Genomic DNA, 22,116 nt, shown 5'->3' with positions numbered 1-22,116 from the left:
TCCCATACCAGTCGCTCAGATGTCATCCTCCCCTCCTGAATGTAACAAGAGATTGTGATCTCTCAGCCGGACATTCCTACAGGACACGAGGGCAGGAGGGGATGATCAGATCAAAGGTTGGGCAGGCGATAAGATCGGGGACTTCGGTTGGTGTATCACGGTTTTGTTATGCTGGGCAGGAAAAAAGGGGGGGGTGTACATCCACGAGGCTTGGTCTTAGGACTTGGGACCGGGTCGAAAGGCCAAGTGCAGCTGGGGGGGAGGGTCGTCAGCTGAGGGGAAGGGTGTTCTTGGGAGGAAATGGGGGGGTGTGGGTCAAGCAGGAGGGTTACTTCTAGGGCAGGGTCACGCAGAGGGAGAGGGTTTTATGGCCGATGCATGAGCAGTGCGCGCGGGGAGGGGTGCCGGGAACAAACGGGCAGAGAGGCCATGGTGCCTAAAATGGCTGTCGTGTACGTGTGTGCATGGGTCTATGCTGGCGGGATAACACAGTCAGTGTTTAGCGATATCCGTTCTGCTTACAACAAGGGGTACAGTGAACACAAATGAACGCCGCTTATGTGCATATACATTGCCATTTTCAACAGTCGCCGCTTTTTTACATAAGCTAGTTCATTTCTATACAGTCGATACGATTGGCGGAATGCGGTACATATGGATTTACATTTGTTGGGTTATTCATACAAGTCTAGAGATCGGCATAATACTTAGTCGGGGTCAATCAAGAAAAAGGTTCCGACACATTATAGAATCAGGTTCCGACTTTCTCTCCGGTGACATCAACATACAGTAAAAAGTGCTCTGATACCTTCGGGTCTTGTCAGTGCTATAAGAGACTTTTGGAAAACTAAACACATGAGTGACCGATGAAACATTTTTGAAAGCAACACAAAAATGGTTGAGGGAGGAATTCAGTTCGATACAAGCAATTAGTCAAGGGGTGGGTAGAAAGTTCAGGAAGGGGGGTCTTCGTCACAATGTCTTTTTAACAGAGTCCGTCTTCTTTCGTTGGCGCTGTTGAGCACCGGCGGTGGAGCTATAGGTCCAGCTCGGATTCATCCTTACGCGTTGCAGGGTGCGATCAGTCCTCTGCTGTTAGATCACAGTCCTGTTTCCTAACTGATCTTCTTAGGGGTGCCTCATGCTGGGCACCTGCGTGTCTTTCTTCTTCCGTGGCAAAACCTTATTCTATCTAAATGCTGCTCTTCTTTTCTGAGTCAAAAGTTATGCGAAAAGGGTGATGTTGTTGAATAATCGAGGGAAGAGAGGGCGGAGTGGGATCAGATCATTGAACACACCAAGGGACCAAAGGAGCAAAGGACGACGAGCAGGCAGGCCCATCAGTCGGGCTCAAAAGGGACGGGGACTTCAGGCACGAGTGGGTCAGCAAATCGAGGGCTTCAAGGCAGCCCTTCATTCCTTCATCTGCCGAGATTGAGAGTGGTGCCTCGTCCCGCGTCTCGTTGCTCTGCGACTCCACCTTTGGTTGAGGTCACACGTGCTTCATGATCTGTGGCCAGGCTGTGCGTCACGTCCAGCTCCTCTCCTCCGGTGATTGTATCTTTGAATGGGTACAAAACAAGTTTTAGAAAAACTGGCAAGAGAAGACATTTATACATTTCAATTCCGTCCCCAATCCTAAGTAGGTAGGGGGATAGGTTCATCGGTCACAGTCATAAGTCATCACTTATGGAGTGTGTAGGAGGGCATTTCCACTGAATTCGTAAGCCTATTTGACGTTCATGGAGAGAAATCGGACTCCCATCGACAGTGTATTTTATCAAACTCGAAATCGAGTCCTTAAGTAGAGACTCGCCCTTTTTTTTGTTAACCCAAGTACTGACAATCTTACATTTCCCTTCGGGGTCGGCTAACTCTTGCAAGCAGGGGGGTTATCATCATGAGAGGGGGGCAGAGGTTAAACATGCTTTTCTTGGGGAGCGACGGTTAATCAAGGTCATCAATTACGCTTCGGGGATAGCTGATATGGAGCTGGGGTCAATCGGGAGAAGCGAGGACGCTTTGGACAGGGAGCTGGAGTCAATCGAGGGAAGCGAGGACGCTTTGGACATCCGCACTTAAGTGCAGAGGGGTGAGGCAATCTGGGCATTGGGGATTGCATTTCTAACGAACTGAAAAACAGAAAACCATTGACGTTATAGTCCCCCTATAAAAGGCCAGATTAGGGGACATCAGTCGTCTTACCTGTCCTTTCTTTCATTCCCAACTCGGGTTCTATCGTTTTGCAGAAAGGAGAGGTAGTAATATGGCAAGTTACAATCGTTTTAGTCAATTTTGCCGAACACCTTTGTGTTCGAAGAGACCCAATTAGGTGTGTGCCGGTGGGGCACAACGTTACCACACAAGGGAGGAGGGAACAGGGGGAGAGAGAGAGAGAGAGAGAGAGAGAGAGAGAGAGAGAGAGAGAGAGAGAGAGAGAGAGAGAGAGAGAGAGAGAGAGAGAGAGAGAGAGAGAGAGAGAGAGAGAGAGAGAGAGAGAGAGAGAGAGAGAGAGAGAGAGAGAGAGAGAGAGAGAGAGAGAGAGAGAGAGAGAGAGAGAGAGACGGAGACGGAGACGTGTACAATAATAGGCCATTTAAGTGCGCACACAACACAGAACAGTAGGGGTCAAGTAATACGGAAACACAGGCAGAGGGATGACGTAGATCCATATATTATATACAAAAATACAAGACAAAACATAGAACAGTTATTGGCCAAAATGATCTCTTCCTGTACACTGCGCATCCTTAGCATCCTAAGCTCTTTTTACCCTTTTCTTGTCTTTTATCGTCGGCTGCCTTCACTGGTGGCTTTGGTTGTATGCACTCACGCCTTTGGCGGTTGGTCAAGAACTAACCTGGTCGGGCTAATGTGTTTCCAGGCTGAGGCAACAGTGGGTGTCAGTTGTGAGAACAATGGGGCAGCTTTGAGTTTCATGTCTATGAGGGTGCGAAAAGGATGTAGTAGATTTTAAATACTGGCAACATTCCTAGTCCTCCAAGCGGAGGGTACTTGGGTAACCCTCACCTTGGAATATTCCTTAAACTTTCCCTATTTAGTTAAACGTAGGAATTTTATTCATTAGTGCACGTCATTCTTGGTTGTATTATTCGGGGTGCCAAGCGAAGTCATATTTTGTAGTTTCCGCTTCAGGCTGTCCCCCCAAGCGCCAAGTTCAGGGAGAGAAATAGTCATTGTTCACTCATCGTGTGTAGGCACCATAATCGAACCCCTTTTTCCCATCTTTTTGTCCGCTAGATCACCATTTTTTTTTACCGTACTTTTATCGACGTTCCGATGTGACCTGCAGAAAGAGGGAAAAAGAAGGGGGGCGGGGGCAGCATTTAAAAACACATTAGCGCGCATAAACTCGAAACGGCTTTTACTTATTACATACTCGGGCTATCTCCACGGGACGCAGTCCCTGCCAACTTGGCGTTTAAGCCCAGGTGGACCGTTTAGTGTGGGAGAGATGATTATCGGAAGCCTGTGGATAGCATAGGTCGCCCAAGTGTGGTATTATGGATCGTGTGCAGGGGGGGGGTCAGAACAAAAGGGCAGTCGGTGCAGCGTGGGGGGCGAGCTCGTGCTCTCCTTTGAGGAAAAGTGATAACCTACAGTGGTACGGGTCGTTTTTCGTTCGTACCAGGGGGGTCAGGTGGCACTCCTTCGGGGCGACTTAGGGGCATTTTTAAAACAACTTTCCCGATACAGGTAGCATATAAAGTATAGGCTAAATACCAGGAACTTTAGCGGTTGCTTTAGACTGTACAAAAATGCAAAACACATACAACAAAAACCTGGACCATTCATATTTGCAATATTTCTGCGTACTATACTTTTTAACCCTTAACTAGTCGAGCTGAGCCATTTCACCTGTAATCTAGTTATATCGGAAATAGTGGTCATTTATTCTAAACTTACCAATTTACGCGTGACAACTACGTTTGCTTTTTCCAAAAATCTTTAATAAGAATGTCGGTGCATAAATACGGGCCTACAACCCCGTGGGCCGGCCACGGAGCAGGCTGGAACTGTACATGTGGGGATACTTATTAGTGGAAAACCTAATGGAGTCGGTGGTCGTTGATTTCATAATAAAAAGTGCGACAGGTGCAATAAAATCATATCGAAACTTCAGTGTGAGCGAGTATCATAAGTGTTGAAATTCGAACTTTCAATAATCATGATGCGCCAAAACTTAACAACAATTCATTGTCCGAATGTTCAATCAGTACCCATCTCACTTCAATTCATTGTCCGAACACATAATCAGTACCCATCCCATATCAATTCATTGTGTTTAAAAACTGCATACATATTTCATGACACCAAGGCTGAGCAATCGGGGTACAACAAGGAGTTGAAAGTTTCATTTGTACCAGCGCCATTTTGGGAGCAGCCAGGCAGATCCAGGCATAGTCAAAATCTCCACCAACTCGTGGTTGGCCCAGAGCCTCTTTCGGCAGTCCAAAAGTTCCGTTAAAGGGTAACAGAAAGGATCGGCGGAATGAACCATCAGTCAAAAGGGGGAGGGTGGCAACAATTTTTTCTACCGGGTCATACTGGGTTTTCACCGGAACTGATCCGAACTCTAGTCTGCAGTTTTTTAGTCATTCAAACTGAGGCTGGCGTCAGCATGGGAGCGCTGACGTCTCGCGGCTACATTTTCATCGTTCCGCGGGCAGTCATGGCAGTCATTCCCCATCGGGGGTGTCCGCGGGGGTCGGGGGCCCCCGTGGCTTTTATAGAATCTTCAAAGTCGAGGAGAACACTTCTGATTGTGGGACTCATTTCTTAATCAACAAGCAACCGGGCCATCTCTTCACGCCGGGCCCGCTCCTGCAGGGTCGACAGCCATTTTACGAGTGGACGAACCCTCGTCGGGTGAGTGGAGCGTTGGGGGTGCCGCTGGGGGCCTCCACCTGGGGAGGTGGGAGAGGCTCGTTCGCGCCGCCTCTCCCTCCCAGCGCACCCACGCCGTTTTTCTCGGCGCTAATATTCATGATGGCCGGACCAGGCGATGAGAGGGGGGGGGGGTCGGAGGCATAGGCAAGACATGCCCCCCCCCCGGTGGCCTGCAAGGCGCCGCTTCAGGGCCGAACGGGGAGCTTCTACCAAGCCGTGGCTGGACCAGGAGATGCGAGGGGGGGGTCGGTGGCATGAGCAAGACATCCCCCCCGTGTTGTCGCAGCCATTATTGAAGAAAGAAGAGGGGACGCCCGGATCCCGTCGGCCTCGGCTCCTCTTCTGGCCCACCTTATGCGACGACCTCCGGCCGACGGCTGGCAGCAGGACCCGCCCTACACGTGCCGAAGATCTCGTCTTCCGGATGAGCGTTGCCGCGAACCTGTTGCACTTCGGGAGTTTCCAGAAAAGGGGTAGGTATCTGCTGACTTGTATCTATCTCATGTTACCGTTATTGGGGCGTGGCAGGCGGTGGGACAGACATGTTTGGAGCAGTGAGGGGTGGCGAAGCCTAGTTGCCTCGTGGCTGTTGTGATGTCAAGCTTGGCTTCTTTCACCATTTTCATGTTTCTTATTACGGGCTTATTTCTTAACGTTTCTTATTTCTAGCGAAATCATGTGTTTTATCGTGAGCTAATTCTAACGTTTTCCTATTTGTAGCGAAATCAAAAACTCATCAGTGGCCTACTGATTTTGCTTTCTTATTTCTTTCTTCCCTTTTTTTCTAGCGTGTTTCATGCTAAAGTTTCTGTTAACAGGATACGGTGATTACTTCGTTATTGTTGCATATGTCCTTTTTATTAGGGGTGCCCTCCGGTCGAGCCAGATGACCTACCTCTAATAAATGGTCCGGGTGGAACTAGTTTACCAATCAGTGGGGAGTAGATAGGCCCGAGAGATTACAACGGGGGACAAAGGTCCGCATTACCTACCCTTCACTACTTGCAAAGATTAGACAGAATATTTCTTTTCTACGTTATTTGCAAACAGAGAATACCTCAAAAGAACTATTCCTTGAACAATAAATGTCCAGACAATCAATCAATCAGTGGGGAGAAAAACAGGCATGACGGATTACAACGGGGACAAATATCTGCATTACCTATCCTTCACTATCTGCAAAGGGGGGCAGAATATTTCTATTCTTCCCTGTTTGTAGACAGAGAATATCTCAAAGAGCAATAATCGATAAAAAAATCGATAATAAACAATCAGTGGGGAGAAAAATATGCATGACGGATTACAATGGGGGACAAACGTCTGCATTACCTATCCTTTACTATTTGCAAAGAGAGAGGAACGTTCCTATTCATCGCTGTTTGCAAATAGAAAATGTCTCAAAGAGAACCAATACTTCAAGTACAATCAATCAATCAATCAGATGGATAAAGCCATCTTATCAATCGGACGTAAAGACGTCCTACTTAACCTTACCCGGGCCAGACCGTGTGGGCAATTCTTCGCCTTCCCTTTTCCAGCGCCCAATCGTTCTCTTTCTCCATGTTTTTACCGCAGCATTCCTGTGGGATTCCAGTCAGGACAGTAGGTCACTTGAGAGAGGTCCGTTCGGAATCGGTGAAGTTCATTCAATCGGCAGCCGGACGAGGGCCCTCTCAAGGCAGGTATACTCCAATCGTTTAGATGTTCACCCCATCGCCTGGACCTCTCTTACCGGACCTTATGTCGCTGATGGACCCCGCGTTGGGACGCCAATTGAGGAAAAGTCAGCCCATAACGCACCTAATGCCCAGGCTGCTGGCGCAGGACGCCTCTTAGTTCCCATCTTGAACAATTACCAAATAAAGAGACGGGCGCTGGAAGCAGGAAAACAAGAACAAAGTTTTATTTCTCATGAGGAGAGCCTGTCATTTCGGACACTCGCATAGTGTCTTCAGGAGGTGCTCTCTCTGGTGGTGCTCTCCACAACAAGTTTCTCTGAGGCTTCGTCTTTTATACACATGTTTATGATGCACAAACATTCCTTATTGCAATAAAGACGCTGCGCATGCGCGGGCGGCCGCGCATGCGCATTGGTATCCAGGCAAAGGACGCTATTCAAAGATGAAGACCCGGACGAGCCCCGGACAAGGTAAGTGCTTTTAAGTTGTTTTAATCCGTGTAAATGCTTAAATAAAGTATCTAGTGGAGGGCGGGAGGGAGGCGGGTGGCGGCCGACTCGGCTACGCTCACGGAGTGGGCGTAGTGTTGCCGGCTACGCTGTCTACGCAAAATGCGTAGAAGGCAACACTACGCCTACTCCGTGGGCGTAGCCGATTCGGACGCCCACCCTTACCGTCGCCCCCTCTGGGCTTCCTTAACGATTCATTAGCCCGAGGGGTTGTTACTCCATCGTTAAAAGCCGCTTCCATTGTTCCCATCTTGAAGAAGCCGGGAGCCGACCCTTCTGTGATGGCTAACTATCGCCCCATCTCCCTTCTCCCTTTTTTGGCAAAGGTGCTGGAGCGGCATGTGACATCTGCCCTCAGCACCTTCGCCGAGGAGAACGGGAGGTTGGCCCCTTGTCAGGCGGGATTTCGGCCAAGGCACTCAACCGAGTCAGTGGTGGTGTCAGTATCAGACACCCTCAGAGAGGGTATGGACTCCGGTAGACCTCAGGCGCTGGTCCTTCTTGACTTGTCCGCCGCCTTTGACACGGTGGACCACTCCATCTTGCTTTCCCGTGTCAAGGCGGCGGGCATAGGAGGATCAGCCCTCATCTGGCTCTCGTCCTTTCTGAGGGACCGGACCCAGGCGGTTCATCTTGGGGAGTTTTCAGCTACCCCCTGTCAGGTCCAGTGCGGTGTCCCCCAGGGTTCTTCTCTTTCTCCTTTACTCTTTAATCTTTACATTGCTCCACTCATCTTTTCTCTACAGCACCTGGAGGTCTCGGTATTTAATTATGCCGATGACCTCCAGCTCATTTTTAATCTTTCTTCTAATTCTGACTCTATTTCTAATTTTCAATCTACTCTATCTTTCATCAGGGACTGGATGAACTTCAACCACCTGAAACTCAATCCCGATAAAACGGAACTTGTGGTGACGGGTGGTTGCTCCAGTCCCTGGAACTCACTCTTCTGGCCCTCCTCCTTTGGTCCCCCTCCTACTCCGGTTTCCTCTGTTAAGACTCTTGGTATCAAGCTCAATAATCAACTTACCATGCACTCCCAGATTGGTTCTGTGGTCTCTTCTTGTTTCCTTACTCTCCGCACCATTCGTTCTGTCTCCCGCTTCTTCTCTTTCCCTGCACTTAAGTTAATTATGTCCGCACTGGTCCTGTCCCGCCTGGACTACGGGAACATCCTGTACAATGGCATCCCTCAGTACAGCCTCCGTAAATTGCAATTAGTGCAAAACCAGGCTGCTCGTCTTGCCTTTGGTCTCCCTAAATTCCACCACTCCTCCCCTCTCCTGAAAACCCTTCACTGGCTCCCGGTGCGGGAACGTGCCTTGTTTAAACTTGGCTGCGTGGTGTTCCAGGCCAGGACTGGCCTGGCCCCCCTATTTATATCATCGGCCATCAAGGCTTATGTCCCTGGCCGAGACCTCCGATCCTCAGCCCAACTCCTCCTAGCGGTGCCCCGCTTCCGGAAAAAGAAACAGGGCGGCTCGAAATTTTCTTTTCTTGCCCCCTTGTTTTGGAACTCTCTCCCTTTTCACCTTAGGTCCCTCACTAATTATTCCGCCTTCCGCAAAGCCTTGAAGACCTTTTTATTCCCTCAGGCTTTTCCCTAGGTTTCTGTTTAGTTTCCAGCCACTGTTTCACTGACTGTCCCCGCTCAGTGGGCTGTCTTCGACTTTAGCGCCAAGAAACCGTCTAGGTGTATGCTGCGCTCAATAAATATTTTAAACTTAAACTTAAACTTAAAACTGCTTCCAGCTAGACCCAGAAAAAACTGAGATTATGCTGCTTGGAAAAACCTCCTCTATCTGGTCGGACAACTGGTGGCCCCACAAATTGGGTACCACACCCGTGCCCAAACAAACTGTAAGGAATCTGGGGATAAAATTAGATCAAGCATTAATGATGAAAGACCAAATTGCGGCAACTGTGAGCGCTTGCTACTTCAATCTGTGCCTTCTGTGCATAATCTTCCCCTTTCTCCCCATGACAGTATGTAGAGCACTGGTCCAGGCCTTGGTAATATGCAGATTGGACTATGGAGATGCTCTTTTGGCAGAAGCTAGTGAATCACTGCTTTCCAAACTCCAGGTGGTCCAGAACACTGCGACCAGGCTTATTCTGAACCGCCCTTCAGGAACTCCCTCACCTTTGCTTAAGGAATTGCACTGGCTACCAGTGAAGAAGAGTTCCCATTTTAAGATCTGCTGCCTCACATACCATGCCTTAAAGGGCAAAGGCCCGCTTTATCTCCAAAATAAGATAATGACTTACGTCCCTAGCCTCAATCTTAGATCCAGCAACCAAGCCCTACTGTGTGTCCCCCGTATCTGTCAAGTACGCACTGGGGGGAACCCCTTCTCCTATCTTGCCCTAAGATACTGGAGCAAACTTCCCCTAACTTTGCGAGCCACATACTGTAAATTTAGGAAACTACTAAAATCCTACTTATTCTGAATCCATCTGGTACTTATTTCCTGTTAGGATCTGCAGCAGCGCCAAGATGCCCCCGGGTGAGTCGCTTTCTATAGCAAGTAATCTTAACTTAACAGAACATATACACTAACATATTTTTATTTTTCTGGATCCATGTTATAATTCAGTTCTGATTTATCTAAGAACACCCAAAAATGGTTGAGTCCACCCCCGTGGTATCTACCTACCATTGTGTGGATATTCGCCTGTGATGAAGAACATTCCGATAAATTATGGGTGAGGCGTCTATTCCACTTGGTGATGTGCGTCTTTAGATAAAGCGCATATGCCTTTATTCACCATATAGCTAGCACGTCAAGGATGTAAATTTTATATATTTAAACGTGAGCTCTCCTCTGAATATTAGTTGATGATATGGTCTCCTTTGTAACATTGTATATCTAATATGGCCTTTGGTGGAAGCGCTGTAGGTTTTTGATTTCATTCCTTTCTTTTTGTAATAGAGTTGTTGACCTGATGGTTTCAATTGGTTATGCTTTCTGCCTCTGTCTGTTGCAAGAATTCCACATATGCAATTTTCCACATAAAACAGTATAAGACCACTTAGACTAAAAAAAGCAAAATAGCTTTTATTTGGCTTCATGGTTAATCAAATTCAGTTCCCATTACAGTAGAAAACCAGGAACTAAGCAGCGTTATTTCTAAATCCATGCAAGGTTCTCACTTTTGCAACAGCTACTTCTGCAGTCAAACACAGTGAAGTAGAAACATATACTTCTTTTACTACTTTTTTCTGCTTTATGTGTTAGTTTGCAGACTTATTTAGATGCTATGTTACTGCAATCAGCGCCTGTGCTCTTTTTTGGCACTTGTATAAATCACCTTTGAAGTTCAACGGAGACTAAGCTTAATCTGGGTGTTCATTTGTGAAGGTAAAACAGTGTGTACTGTGTAAAATGGATTAACGTTTAAGAACTAAAAAGGCGTTCCTTGTGAAGAAGTCATTAAAAAGGTTATATCGGATAACATTAGGGAGGGTTCCTCTATTGCCTTTATTTATCTCCTACCTCTGTTCAATTTCTTCACAGCACATGGCGTTACTGTTCTTGCCTCAGTGCATGTCTCTTAAATAGAACACTTCCTAGAATTGTTAAGCCAGCAGGGATGGGCGCTAATTGAAACCCCACAGTGTTGAATAACTTCAAACCTCCAGAAATCAAGTCCACTCTAATCACTTTATGGATAAACTTCATAACATCCTACAGTTAACCCTTATCATAAATGAAGCTCCATCTCATCCACCCACTGTGTCCCTGGTCTCCACAGCACTGACGTAATTTAATCAACCAATCCTTTGCAAAGCATATACTACTCCTTCATTTTCTGCTAGCAGTCATTTATACAGATCTATACTGAATGTTTATTTGAATAATGTCCTATGACTATGTACTCTCTTTACCCTCCTATGTTTAATTCCCACTGAGGCTTTTTTTTTTTACTTGGTGAAATTTGTAATAAAAAGATTTGGACTACAAAAAAATTGCTTTACAGTGTTGCATCACAAGTGAGGTTGCGGAAGAGAATGTTGGACTGACAGTTCGGAAAAAAATCCACAAACAGACTTATATTGGAGAATCACTAAAACACTACTCCTGCCTGCCACAGTAACACTATGGGAGGTAAGGAGCTTATTAAGTTCAAGACACAATGTTCTATTTAGAACCAGTAACTCAACAATACACTTTAGGTCAAAGAAAAAATGAAAGCACACAACAAAAAACGTCATAGGAGCAGTGATTACACCATACACAGTGGAAATATGAATTAAAAATGATCACATTTTATTCATAAAAACAAATATATTCAATATAAGCACCGAAACGCTGCGTTGACTTTTTATGGTTTTCTTGTATTAAATGTACACTTGTGAAATTTTAAATGTATATGGCTATATCTTGTTTTTATGAATAAAATGTGATAATGTTTAACTCATATTTCCTCTGTGTATGGTGAATCAGTGATCCTATGACGTTTTTGGTTGTGTGCTTTCATGTTTTCTTTGACCTAAAGTGTATTGTTGAGTTACTGGTTCTAAATAGAACATTGTGTCTTGAACTTAAATAGCTCCTTACCTCCCATAGTGTTACTGTGGCAGGCAGGAGTAGTGTTTTAGTGATTCTCCAATATAAGTCTGTTTGAGGGATTTTTGTGGATTTTTTTCTGATTATGCACCCTGTCCCCGATTGGATTTGGGGGTATCTCTTTATATATTTATAGGACTGACAGTTCGTGCATCAGCACTCCAGCTAATATTGCATTTTGTCATTTTCAGGAATCGTAGCTCTGTGGTCACTCGCGATCTTGGCTTTTGAGCGCTTTATTGTGATTTGTCGACCACTGGGAAATCTCCGCCTAAGGGGAAAGCATTCGGCTCTGGGCATTGTCTTTGTGTGGGTCTTCTCGTTCATCTGGACTATTCCACCCACATTAGGCTGGAGCAGCTACACCACAAGTAAAATCGGGACTACTTGTGAGCCCAACTGGTAAGACGCCTCCATTACATTTAACTGCTTTCTAGACAGAATAAAATGTATGTACATGAATCAGGAGCATAGCTACCATTGGTGTAGCAGTTGTAGTGTCACCAGGGTCCACGTATGTGATGGACCTACATCACCAGCTAACTCAGTCGTAGATGCCTTCTGGACCAGTTACAACTGTTTTCACTGCCCAGCTAGGGTAACTTTCTTGCATTTTGGCCATGGCAACGTTACAAAACGACTCAAATTAATGTTGTTGTGGTAATAATTACTACACTATATAAAACATTCTACCATTTATATGATCTCTAGGCATTGTTGTATGGTGTTAAATATTATCAGACTCAATGGTACTCATTTTATAAACCTCAGAAAGATAAGTGTGAACGTGGATTCGCTAGAATTTGAACCTGCGACATTCACGGTTCCACACAAATCTCTACAATGGATGCGTTAGTTCAGAAAGCTCGATTCCCAGTCAGAAAAACACACTACACTCACACTGGGAACATGTAACACAGTAATTGTTCTTTCTTACCATCAGATTATGAGTTGCACAGTACTAGCAGGTCAGTATATCCACAAAAATAACCATGCAGTAATACTGTACCAGTACCTTGCAATTATGAAATAAACCACATGGAATGTGAAGTCATCATGTAAGGGCAGATTTACTGGTCATAATATCATACTAAATTAACAATTTCATGGGGTTTAACATATTAATGTACCTCCTATTCTGACCAGGAACGAAATATACACTGTGGTCTCTGTGTGGTGTGGTTTTTGAGGGAGTGGGGAATCTGGGCTTGACAAAACGTGGAAAGGGGATTGGCTGCTGCTGCTGGAGTCAAAGCCTTTTGTGGTTTTTCCAGAAGGAATTATTGCCTGGAAAAATTGGGTCTTGTGTTCCAACTTCCGAGAAATGTTGGTTCAGGAACACCAGCCCTTCCTGATCAGGTGGCGTGGAACTCCATACGGTAATTCTGTTCTGCCTCATTCTTTATCTGGGCCTTTATAATCAAAGTAGAACTGCCTTCTTGGCCAAAGTGCAAACATTGCATTTATTGAATTCAGCGACCATTGGGAGGTAACCGCAACAGCCTCTGAAGTTCTCCTTGATAATGGCAGTGTTGATAACCATATAACAAATCAATATACATAGTTATGTAATTGCTTGTAACAGACAGGTTCTATATTCATACTGCAGCCCAAGCAATATGGAGCTGTGGGAGTGCAGTATTCCTTGTGTATGGCGGGAAGGCAATGCTAATTTACCTAGACCTCTCAGATTCATTCGATACTGTAAACCATCAAGTACTCATTCATCAATTACCCGAAATAGGGATTATGGGTGAGGCACTGAGTATTATTAGATCATTTTAATCAAACAGAGAGCAAACCATACTGCTAGGAAAATACAAACACCACTCCTTTGCTCTGCCCTGTGGGGTGCCTCAGGGATCATCATTATTTCCAACCCTGTTTAATGTCTATGTTCCCACTCTGGCAAAACTCATTTGCGCACATGGATTAACTGCCATCTGATATGCGGATGACACACAAATAGTGGTCTCATTATCATCAAAGCCAGAGGACGAGACGAAGAAATTTAACAACTGTATGGCCTACATCATTAGATGGATGCAGGAAAACTGTTTAAAGTTAAATACCGAATAAAACGGAGGTTTTGTTATTTGGAAATGACATCTAATTTTGGAACAACTCCTGGTGGCCAGATGTCGCAAGACCATGTCCATCCCCTGTGAAAAAAGCGAAAAGTCTAGGAGTCACACTAGATGATCAGCTCTCCTTCTCTAAGCAGGTTAATCTCAACACATCTTCTTTCTACACTTTGAGGATTCTAAAAAAGATATTTCCTTTCGTTCCATTGGATCTACAGAAAACAGTGATCGTAGCATCGGTACTATCAAAGATATATTACTGTAATGCTCTCTATTTTGGAGAAAAAAAGTTGACACAACATAAGCTACAATCGCTTCAAAATGCAGCAGCATGTTTACTGCTCAAAATTCCCAAATGTAGCCCTGTGTCAAAAACGATCTGCACTGGCTGCCTGCCCAGGCGAGGGTTAAATGTAAGTCTTTTTTCATTGTTCATAAGGCCCTCTATGGCCCTGTTCACTTGTTCCACGACGCAACCTTAGATCATCCACCGCTTGTCTGTTGGACATCCCTAGGGCCAAGGCAGTAAAGTGGAGGGGCAGACGTTTTTTTCACTTGGCCTGTAAACTATGGAACACCTTGTCACTTACAAACATGGTTATTTCTATCCAAGGTCTAAGCCTGCTCTCTCCCTTCCCTGTCTGATTATTAAAGGCAACTCTAGCGCTAAGACGCCTTGGCATTTATGCCCTTTACAAAACTTATACTTACTTACTAGCAAAAATAGCAATCTACTTAGGGGGTGCCTGCAGGCATTTCCTCATGCCTTGGTACTATGTCAACAAAAGCATTTGATGAAGATGAGCAGCAAGAACCTATGATACACCAGACAATACGATTTCCACTTCAAAGCTGCCAGAGAGACCAGCTGGACTTCCTGTAAGAGATTGTTTTCTGCTCCATGCTTTTCTATTCCCTTTCAAATGAATGATCAATGTTGGTGAGCACCTGATACGTGTTACTCGTTTCTATTGCTATAATGTAGGTGTACAATAAACAATGTATGGAACAATGTGTACGGTGGTTGTGTTTCCTGCTTCTTCCCACAGAGCTTAGAGCCTTAAAAGTCACAAAACAGAATGTGCATTTTTGGTGTTTTTCAGGCATCAGCAGATCTCGCTGTGTTGTTCAGTTGGATCACCGCTGCGCCTCAATTTCATCAATGAAACATATCCAGCAGCAACACAGGGCTCCTCGAATTTGATCAATAATTCCCCTTTGTGTGAAATTACTTTTATGCCCAACATGATGACTTTGACTTAGGTTAAAACTGTAGGTTTATTTTCAGAGGATTGTCAACAAGCGTGCTTTTGCTACATTTTCGTTTCACACTCAAATATGATTCCAGAATTGTCTAGGTTATTGCATGACAGTGTGCACGCGTGTCATGGTGTCTGGAAGAAGACAAATGTGCACTGATTTTAGAGGATTCAGGGGCATATTAGCAAGAACCTCGTTAAAATTATCGCCGTTTTAGCGGCAGGAAACTGCCGCTAAAACGGCGATAATGGGCTAAAACGGCGATAATGGGCTTGCTAATATGCGTTATAGAATTCCAATAGAAGCCCAGGTTAGATGTGCAGGACATCTAACCTGGGCTTCTATTGGAATTCGATAACGCATATTAGCATGCCCATTATCGCCGTTTTAGCGGCAGTTTCCTGCCGCGAAAACGGCGATAATTTTAACAAGGTTCTTGCTAGTATGCCCCCTTGGATGTCTAAGGGGCAACTCATGATATCACCAGAAATGTATTAAGTAGATAGGTTTTGGGCGCCATGATTTCGAAACCGTCATTAGAAACCGCCATTAGCGTGACGTCACGGCATTGTGTCAGAGTGTGGAGTGTTACCCTTGCAGCTGCGGCCCGGTGTATATCAGTGCTTTGTCAAATTCTGCTTATCAGGTAATGACTTGAGAGCATTAAGTTGCATCTTCCGAAGGAGGAGGAGAGCTCGGAGAGTGTGCTTCCCTCCCCTCCTCCACCCGTCCTGTCATTCATGTGATGGCTCGTGTCGTGGCCCTTTAACAGGTGATGGAGCTGCAGCGACAGGCGCGTTGAAGTGATTTGTAGAACTTCTCTCAGCATGCATTTTCAGTTTAAACTATTATCTTTCATTATAATCTGATTGCGTCACACTACTGGGGAATTTAGATAAATGCCGGTAAATTGAAGTTTATTTTATACTCTGCTAGCCTGAGGAAAACAAAATGATGCACCAACCTTAATTTTAAATCAGGTCCAATTAGTGCATATCATTTCCTTACCTATTCCATGAGTCTACTGAGACCTCCTACCCAAACTCATGTCTAATCAGATCTACTCTCAAGTAATAATTCCTATTCTGGACTGTTAGCACTTTCCCACTGTTGCAAATATTTAACTATGACAGGCCTCAATCTCTTCCATTTCAGCACCTTACTAGACAATGATAAAGGCTGATCGGCTCGTTATGTAATGTTGAGACCAGAGCAGACCGCCTGAACGCATTTACTATGGACAGTATATGTTAAAGCTAAAAGGCCTTTAAGGGTGGATTGTGATAAAGCTGTGTTAAAGCATGTAGGTAAGTATTTTGCAACATTGACGCTCACAAAGTACCATAGTAGTCAAGGGTTTTGGTGTTAATTCCCCCTCGGACTAACTTTGGGAGGGGGGGGTAGAACATTTTCACTCTGATAATCCTTGATAAGCCCTCTCATGAAGGATTGAGTTTTGTTTTGTTCTATTTGTATTTTTATGCCTTCATAGTTGATAGCGGCCTTTTGCGAAATCTTCTGCTCAATACATTAGGCCTGAGTTGGTGAGGGTGATAAGCGAAAGACAAAGGCTAGAGGCCTGATTGGTTCACTGGGAAATTATGACGATTCTCTGATCTGTTTATTATGAATAATTCTAGCAACGTTAGCATGGGTATACTTTTTTCTTGTCAAAACATATCTCAAAGCCAATAGGCTTTTAAGTGTGGATTTGAATGCACCAGGTCCACTTGAATTGTGCAATTCTGAGGCCGCTGCTTTTTTTGCATAGTTTAGGATTTGCTGCATTTGCCACATAATTCATAATTTGTTGCATAGTTTGCAGATTTAAAAAAAAATGTTTATAGCTCAAACATTTAAAATGTTACTAAAAACATTGAAGCATGTTGCTGTACGGTAGAAGGCGTTTCGTAAAGGTTGACTGTTCACCTTTCAGTTGCATATTGCTGTATTTGTGTGTTAAACAAGTACTAGCAAGGTGAAACATTTGTCTAGGTGGTTTAACATGTGTTAACATGACAAACTAATGAACTAATAATATCACAAGAGGCACTTTCAGTTATAAGCCAGATCCTTTGGCATTGCCACTGTTTGTTTTTGGGTTCTTCCTCAAACTTGTCCCCAGAGTCTCAATTACCAGTCAGTTCAAAAGGTTATAAGATATTTGTGGGTAGAGGCTGCAGTGTCTTAAGAAGGGCCTCTAACATAAAATATTGACTGGATCAGGTCAGGCTATTGGATATGACTTTCTACCAAATGTTTTCTTCCTGTCTAGGAAAGGGAGAAGCATCCTAGTCACTTGAGATCCATTATCTCCCTTCACAGTTCTTTGCCAAGAGACAGCTGCCATGTGGGAACTACTGACAACTCCTCCTTTCATCACAGGACCGTGAATTCTTCATTTTTTATTTATTTCATTGGGATGAGAGGTGAAAGTATGACATATCTGTCTGGTAGTTAGATCTGAAGTGGGAAATTCAGCTTTAACATTCTTACACAACCTTTTGTAGTTTGCTTTTGTGGTATGTGAGGTTTGAGATTTGGGGTCTGGGATCTGTTAAGATCTGACTTTATTAGCTCCCCCTCATAGCCTGCCTCACATACCCCATCCCATCCTTCAAGGGCACGGCTGGTTCTTTAAAAAAAATGATTGAGTAACAAAATCAGATTGCCATTTAGTCCCCCCTCTTCATTGTCAGATTTCAGCCAATGGTCAACAGGACAAGAGCATTTGCACTGACCTAGAGAACATCAATGTACCAACTCAGGAGCATATTTACAATGAATTGGCATAGGGCAATTTTGCTTCGCTGCCCTATAACAATTTAAAAGGGCAGAAATGCACCATATTTACAAGATACAGTGCATTTCTGTCCTTTCAGTTGGTGCAAAAATTGCAGCTGTGCGCCAACTCAGTCATCCGGGTCAAGGGTGCCTGTGTTGTTGGCATGATTGTTTTTGTGCAGGAAAGGGCACCCTTTATGTGTAGCTGCAGAATGCAGCACATGTGGCAAGAGGGAAAAAACGATGGGAAATGTAAATATTTTTCCTTGTTACGCCTGCTCTTGGAAGGCATAAGATTTTGGTGCTGCACCAGATCCACACTATGTTGTAAATCTGGGGCAGTGTCAAAATGCATGGGTATTGCGTGGGAACACCCACAGCAACACCCATGGCACGCCTCCCTGCAGCAATGTAAGGCAGCGCAGTGGCTTGCGTTGCATGGCCTTAAATCCTATCTACAAGGCCATGAAAACCCACGCAGGGTGGCTTTGCATGGCCTTGTAGTTATGGCCCTGCACTGTGTGCCATCCGAGCGTCAAGAAAAGTGACACTGTGGTGGCGCAAGGGGCTCGTAAATATGCCCCATCCATTTTAAATGACAATGCTTCCGGCCCACCAACAAAGATGGAAAGCTTTTGTCTAGAATTACACATGTCATGTTACCAATGTCTTGTCATATCTGAGCTATTGATGATGAGGCCTGTTTTAATGTTTATATGTTGGATGGTGTCCAGTGCTTTCAAACCTGCATCTCATACTAAATGTATGGCCTCAACAGGCAATGCATGATCAACTCCAAAAGAGCCGACATACCGATTCCATCTGACACATTAAACGGGCTGTTTGTACTAACATAGACATGGCTCTGTTATCAACAATACGCATTTTCTGAAATACTTTGTACAGCTCTTTAAGATGCATATGAAAATATTCTTAACATGGTTTCTTAACAACGCTCTTGGGCTGAATTCCGTAAAATAACATATTGTGCCTATGTTGATATGGCCTAGTAAATGCTACTACACCACCCACTATCTGAAATGCCCAATCATCTCTGCCATCCTTGGCACTAGACCACAATCCCCCATCCCCACCAACATCAAATCTGGCCTGCAGAAAGTTGAATGCAGTGTGTGCTGGTCATAAAGACACGGCTTCTAATAACACGTGGGGATATCAGTTCTATCTGTTCTTGTTTGCAAAATCACTAAGGCCCTAATTACGAGACTGGCGGTCCGAGGACCACCAGACTTGGGTTGGTGAGGTGGTGATGGTCCATGGGCGTTGAGTAAAGAAAAAATAAATAAAACAAATTACAATGCGCTCTGCATTGCCTATTTGCGGTTGCAGCGCGCGCATTGAAATTCGTTGGATTTATTTATTTCTTTACTCAACTCGGTTTGGCGGCATTCCGGAGTTTACCACCCCCCACCTTGCCCCTCCCCCGCCTCACCCCCGCAGCACTCCCTCGAGGAGCCGCTACTGCCTCAGCCAAAACAATAGCTTCCGGACAACATATATCTTTCTATATGTGAACTTAATCAGCAATGTAAAGAGTAATACAGTGCTCTAGGTGGACTTGGGGAGACCCCATGAATGCTGTTTTTTGATTAGAGCATTTCTTGTGTTTAGAATCAATGAGTTTCACAGAATTTTACTTAACTGGCCCTGCCCTTTCCATTTCTTTTCACTGATGTTGCCAGAGCCATATATTAAATTGATTATTTTCAATTATGCAGTTACACAATTTTCCTCTTATTGAAATATTTTGTTTATATTTCTCTTGAAGTCTTGAAAGTGCGGTTTGACAATGTCCCTCCTCAGCAGTGCAGGTGGGGGATGATGGGTGGTCCACCCAAGGTGGCTCTGTTTTCGGGGGCGGCAGGAGTCGTTTCTGTCGACTACCACCATCCCCCTGGCCCTAAGAACAGGTTGTCCGTCAGGCCCCCGCCCTGGAACAAGTTGGTTGTTGGATGCAATCCCCCAACTTTTGTTTGCATCCGGGTAGCAAACTTAGGGGACACCCTGGGTGGCAGTACGGCCAGCTACGCCACTAGTCCTCAGTCACCTGATGTAATTTTGCTGTTGTTTCATTAGCTGTCTGGCAGCTTCTATGTTGTCACTTCTGCCACCAGCTTCAGGCTATAAATGTAGTTGTGTAGTTTGCTCACAGCATCATTGTACTGGAAGAATTCCTCTTCCCACTCTCCCTTCCTAAGCATGCCTGTGCAACTGCACAGAACTAGGCCTACCACCGGAGTGGACTTGGTGGTCGGATTGGTGAAGTAGCCAAAGCTAGAGCATGCCTTGGTAATTGCAGCAGTGACCCAACTGGAATGAAGGGTGACGTTTTCAAATGGGTCATAGTGATCCGTACCATACATTAGATTTGCAACAGCAGTGTCAATTGATGCTGAAAGAGAACCAGACAAGAAGGAGAATAGAGGAGATGTCGGCTTTCTTCCCAAGCCTTCACGTAGGATCCTGATAACTGAACAAGGGAGCATCTGCAGCTGCCAGCTGGGCTTCTTCCTTATACAACTAACCCTGCATCAGATGCTGTGGACTAATGACAGCCTGCAAAATAGCTGCTTTTTCTGCCAGGACCACCAACAACCTTTACACGTGGATGGGATTAGGATGCTGCATTTAAAATGGCAGTTTCCTAAACACGAGTTAGATTTTGGTCAGGTACTAGGCAGAGGGAATATGACACATTACATTGAAACTGGAGAGAATGGGGGCCCAAGAGGCGAGGTAGAAAGGACTAGAGAAAGAAGGGATGGCAGACAGTTAAATGGGGACAGTGGACTCAATAGACAAATAGGTTCTGGGGCAGAAGAAACAGGTATAAGAAGATGGAAATGTGGGAAAATATGGAGACTAATGTAACCAGAATAACAGTAGAGACCCGGGACCCAGAAGACCACAGGACAGAGGAGACATGGCGAGAAACACAAGTAGCAGGCATGAGTCCTGCTACAGGGTGTAAAAGGGAGACAAAGGGCTGTGATATTATAGGTTGTTGAACTGTATTGCCATATGACTATTGTCTCTGAAATACCAAAGCCAGGTAGTGGGGTGGATGATGGCTACCATCTCTTGCACCATGGGAATCTACCCAGGATATGATTTTCCTCAATCTCTAATCAAGGCAGCTGTCAACATAGTCATGCTGCTTTTCTCTTTGACATTCGTCTGTTCATCTTGTTGAGCTTAATCGACATGTCCCAATGTGTGCTACTCTAAAGCAATAGCGTCAACTATTTCGCGGAGGTGCTGCAACGTAGCTTGCTCCTCAGCAGCATAAAGATTGTGGAGAAGCAGATTGAAAGGTTCACCATAAAGTGCAAAAATATAGCAAGCTGACCACGCCATCTAGGTAAGCGATTTGGTGAATGCTGCTAAATCAACTGCAGAGTTCCTGGTGTGCAAGTTCTGCAGCAGATGCGCTCCTTGAACCTTCCACATGGGTAGTTTCCACTTGCACTCACTAAGCACGGGAGCATCTCTTCATTTATTGTTTTGTACTATAAAGATCAGTTTAAGTCAATGTTTTCTCACATGGATCAATCTGGACAATATTGCACATGCATGCTCGGATAGATTTTGCGACATCGGGGTGGAACATTGCGGATGTATACCTCTCTACCCTTCCACATTGGTTCCCTGAGAGTTCCGTAAACTAGGAATACGCGCATAGGTGTAGATTTCTACATACAGAGAGGTAATCTACATTTTCCTTTCTAACTTGAACCCTGTTTGAGTAGGGAGTTTTCCAGGTGGGACAGAAGGGTGGGGGCTGGTGGTGGTGGGCGTCAGTTTTGCAGGAGTGCTGCAATTATGAGCATAGTGCATGTACGCAGGTGAGAGACGCAGCAAGAATTCTGCAAGGTAAATGACGTCACAAGGACACCCGTGCTGCTACCACTGCTTTGTTACCCGGCTGTGGGTTTCTCATGTCATTTCCACCACCTCTGTCTTAAGTTGAAATACAGTGAACATCTCACGTGCAGCTAGGGAGTTTGCATCGTGTGGCACATACTAAATGAACCGGCCTCGCACTGAAACCGAGGCTCAAGAATCCCTCCAGGAACCCCTCGGTCAAAGGACGCTTGAAGGTTGCTGACTCTTTGACTTCTCACCCTTATTGCAAAGTCAGTTTGCCTGCACAACTTCCCGATGCAGCAGTTCTCGTGTGTAGAGTACAGAGGGATTTGGCATCATGGGAATGGTAATTGCTTTTGGGCATAATTGGAACTATTGAACGATTTTGATTGGTTTAAAAAAACATGCTGAGAAGAATGTGCATTAAAAA

At 45.0% G+C, this 22,116-nt stretch overlaps 1 protein-coding gene across 1 annotated transcript in view; it reads left to right on the top strand.

Annotated features, from left to right (window-relative positions):
- Positions 1-22,116, top strand: part of LOC144752576 (opsin-VA-like) — a 400,680-nt gene that overhangs the window by 131,100 nt on the left and 247,464 nt on the right. The window contains exon 2 of the mRNA XM_078640464.1: positions 11,862-12,072. Within this exon, the coding sequence (XP_078496590.1) occupies positions 11,862-12,072 (211 nt within the window). The remainder of the gene's footprint in view (positions 1-11,861; positions 12,073-22,116) is intronic.

This window comes from Lissotriton helveticus, chromosome 5_1, assembly GCF_964261635.1.
Source record: "Lissotriton helveticus chromosome 5_1, aLisHel1.1, whole genome shotgun sequence".
Lineage (NCBI taxonomy): Eukaryota > Metazoa > Chordata > Amphibia > Caudata > Salamandridae > Lissotriton > Lissotriton helveticus.
The sequence above is the reverse complement of the archived record's forward strand: the minus strand, read 5'-3'. Positions and strand labels throughout refer to the sequence as shown.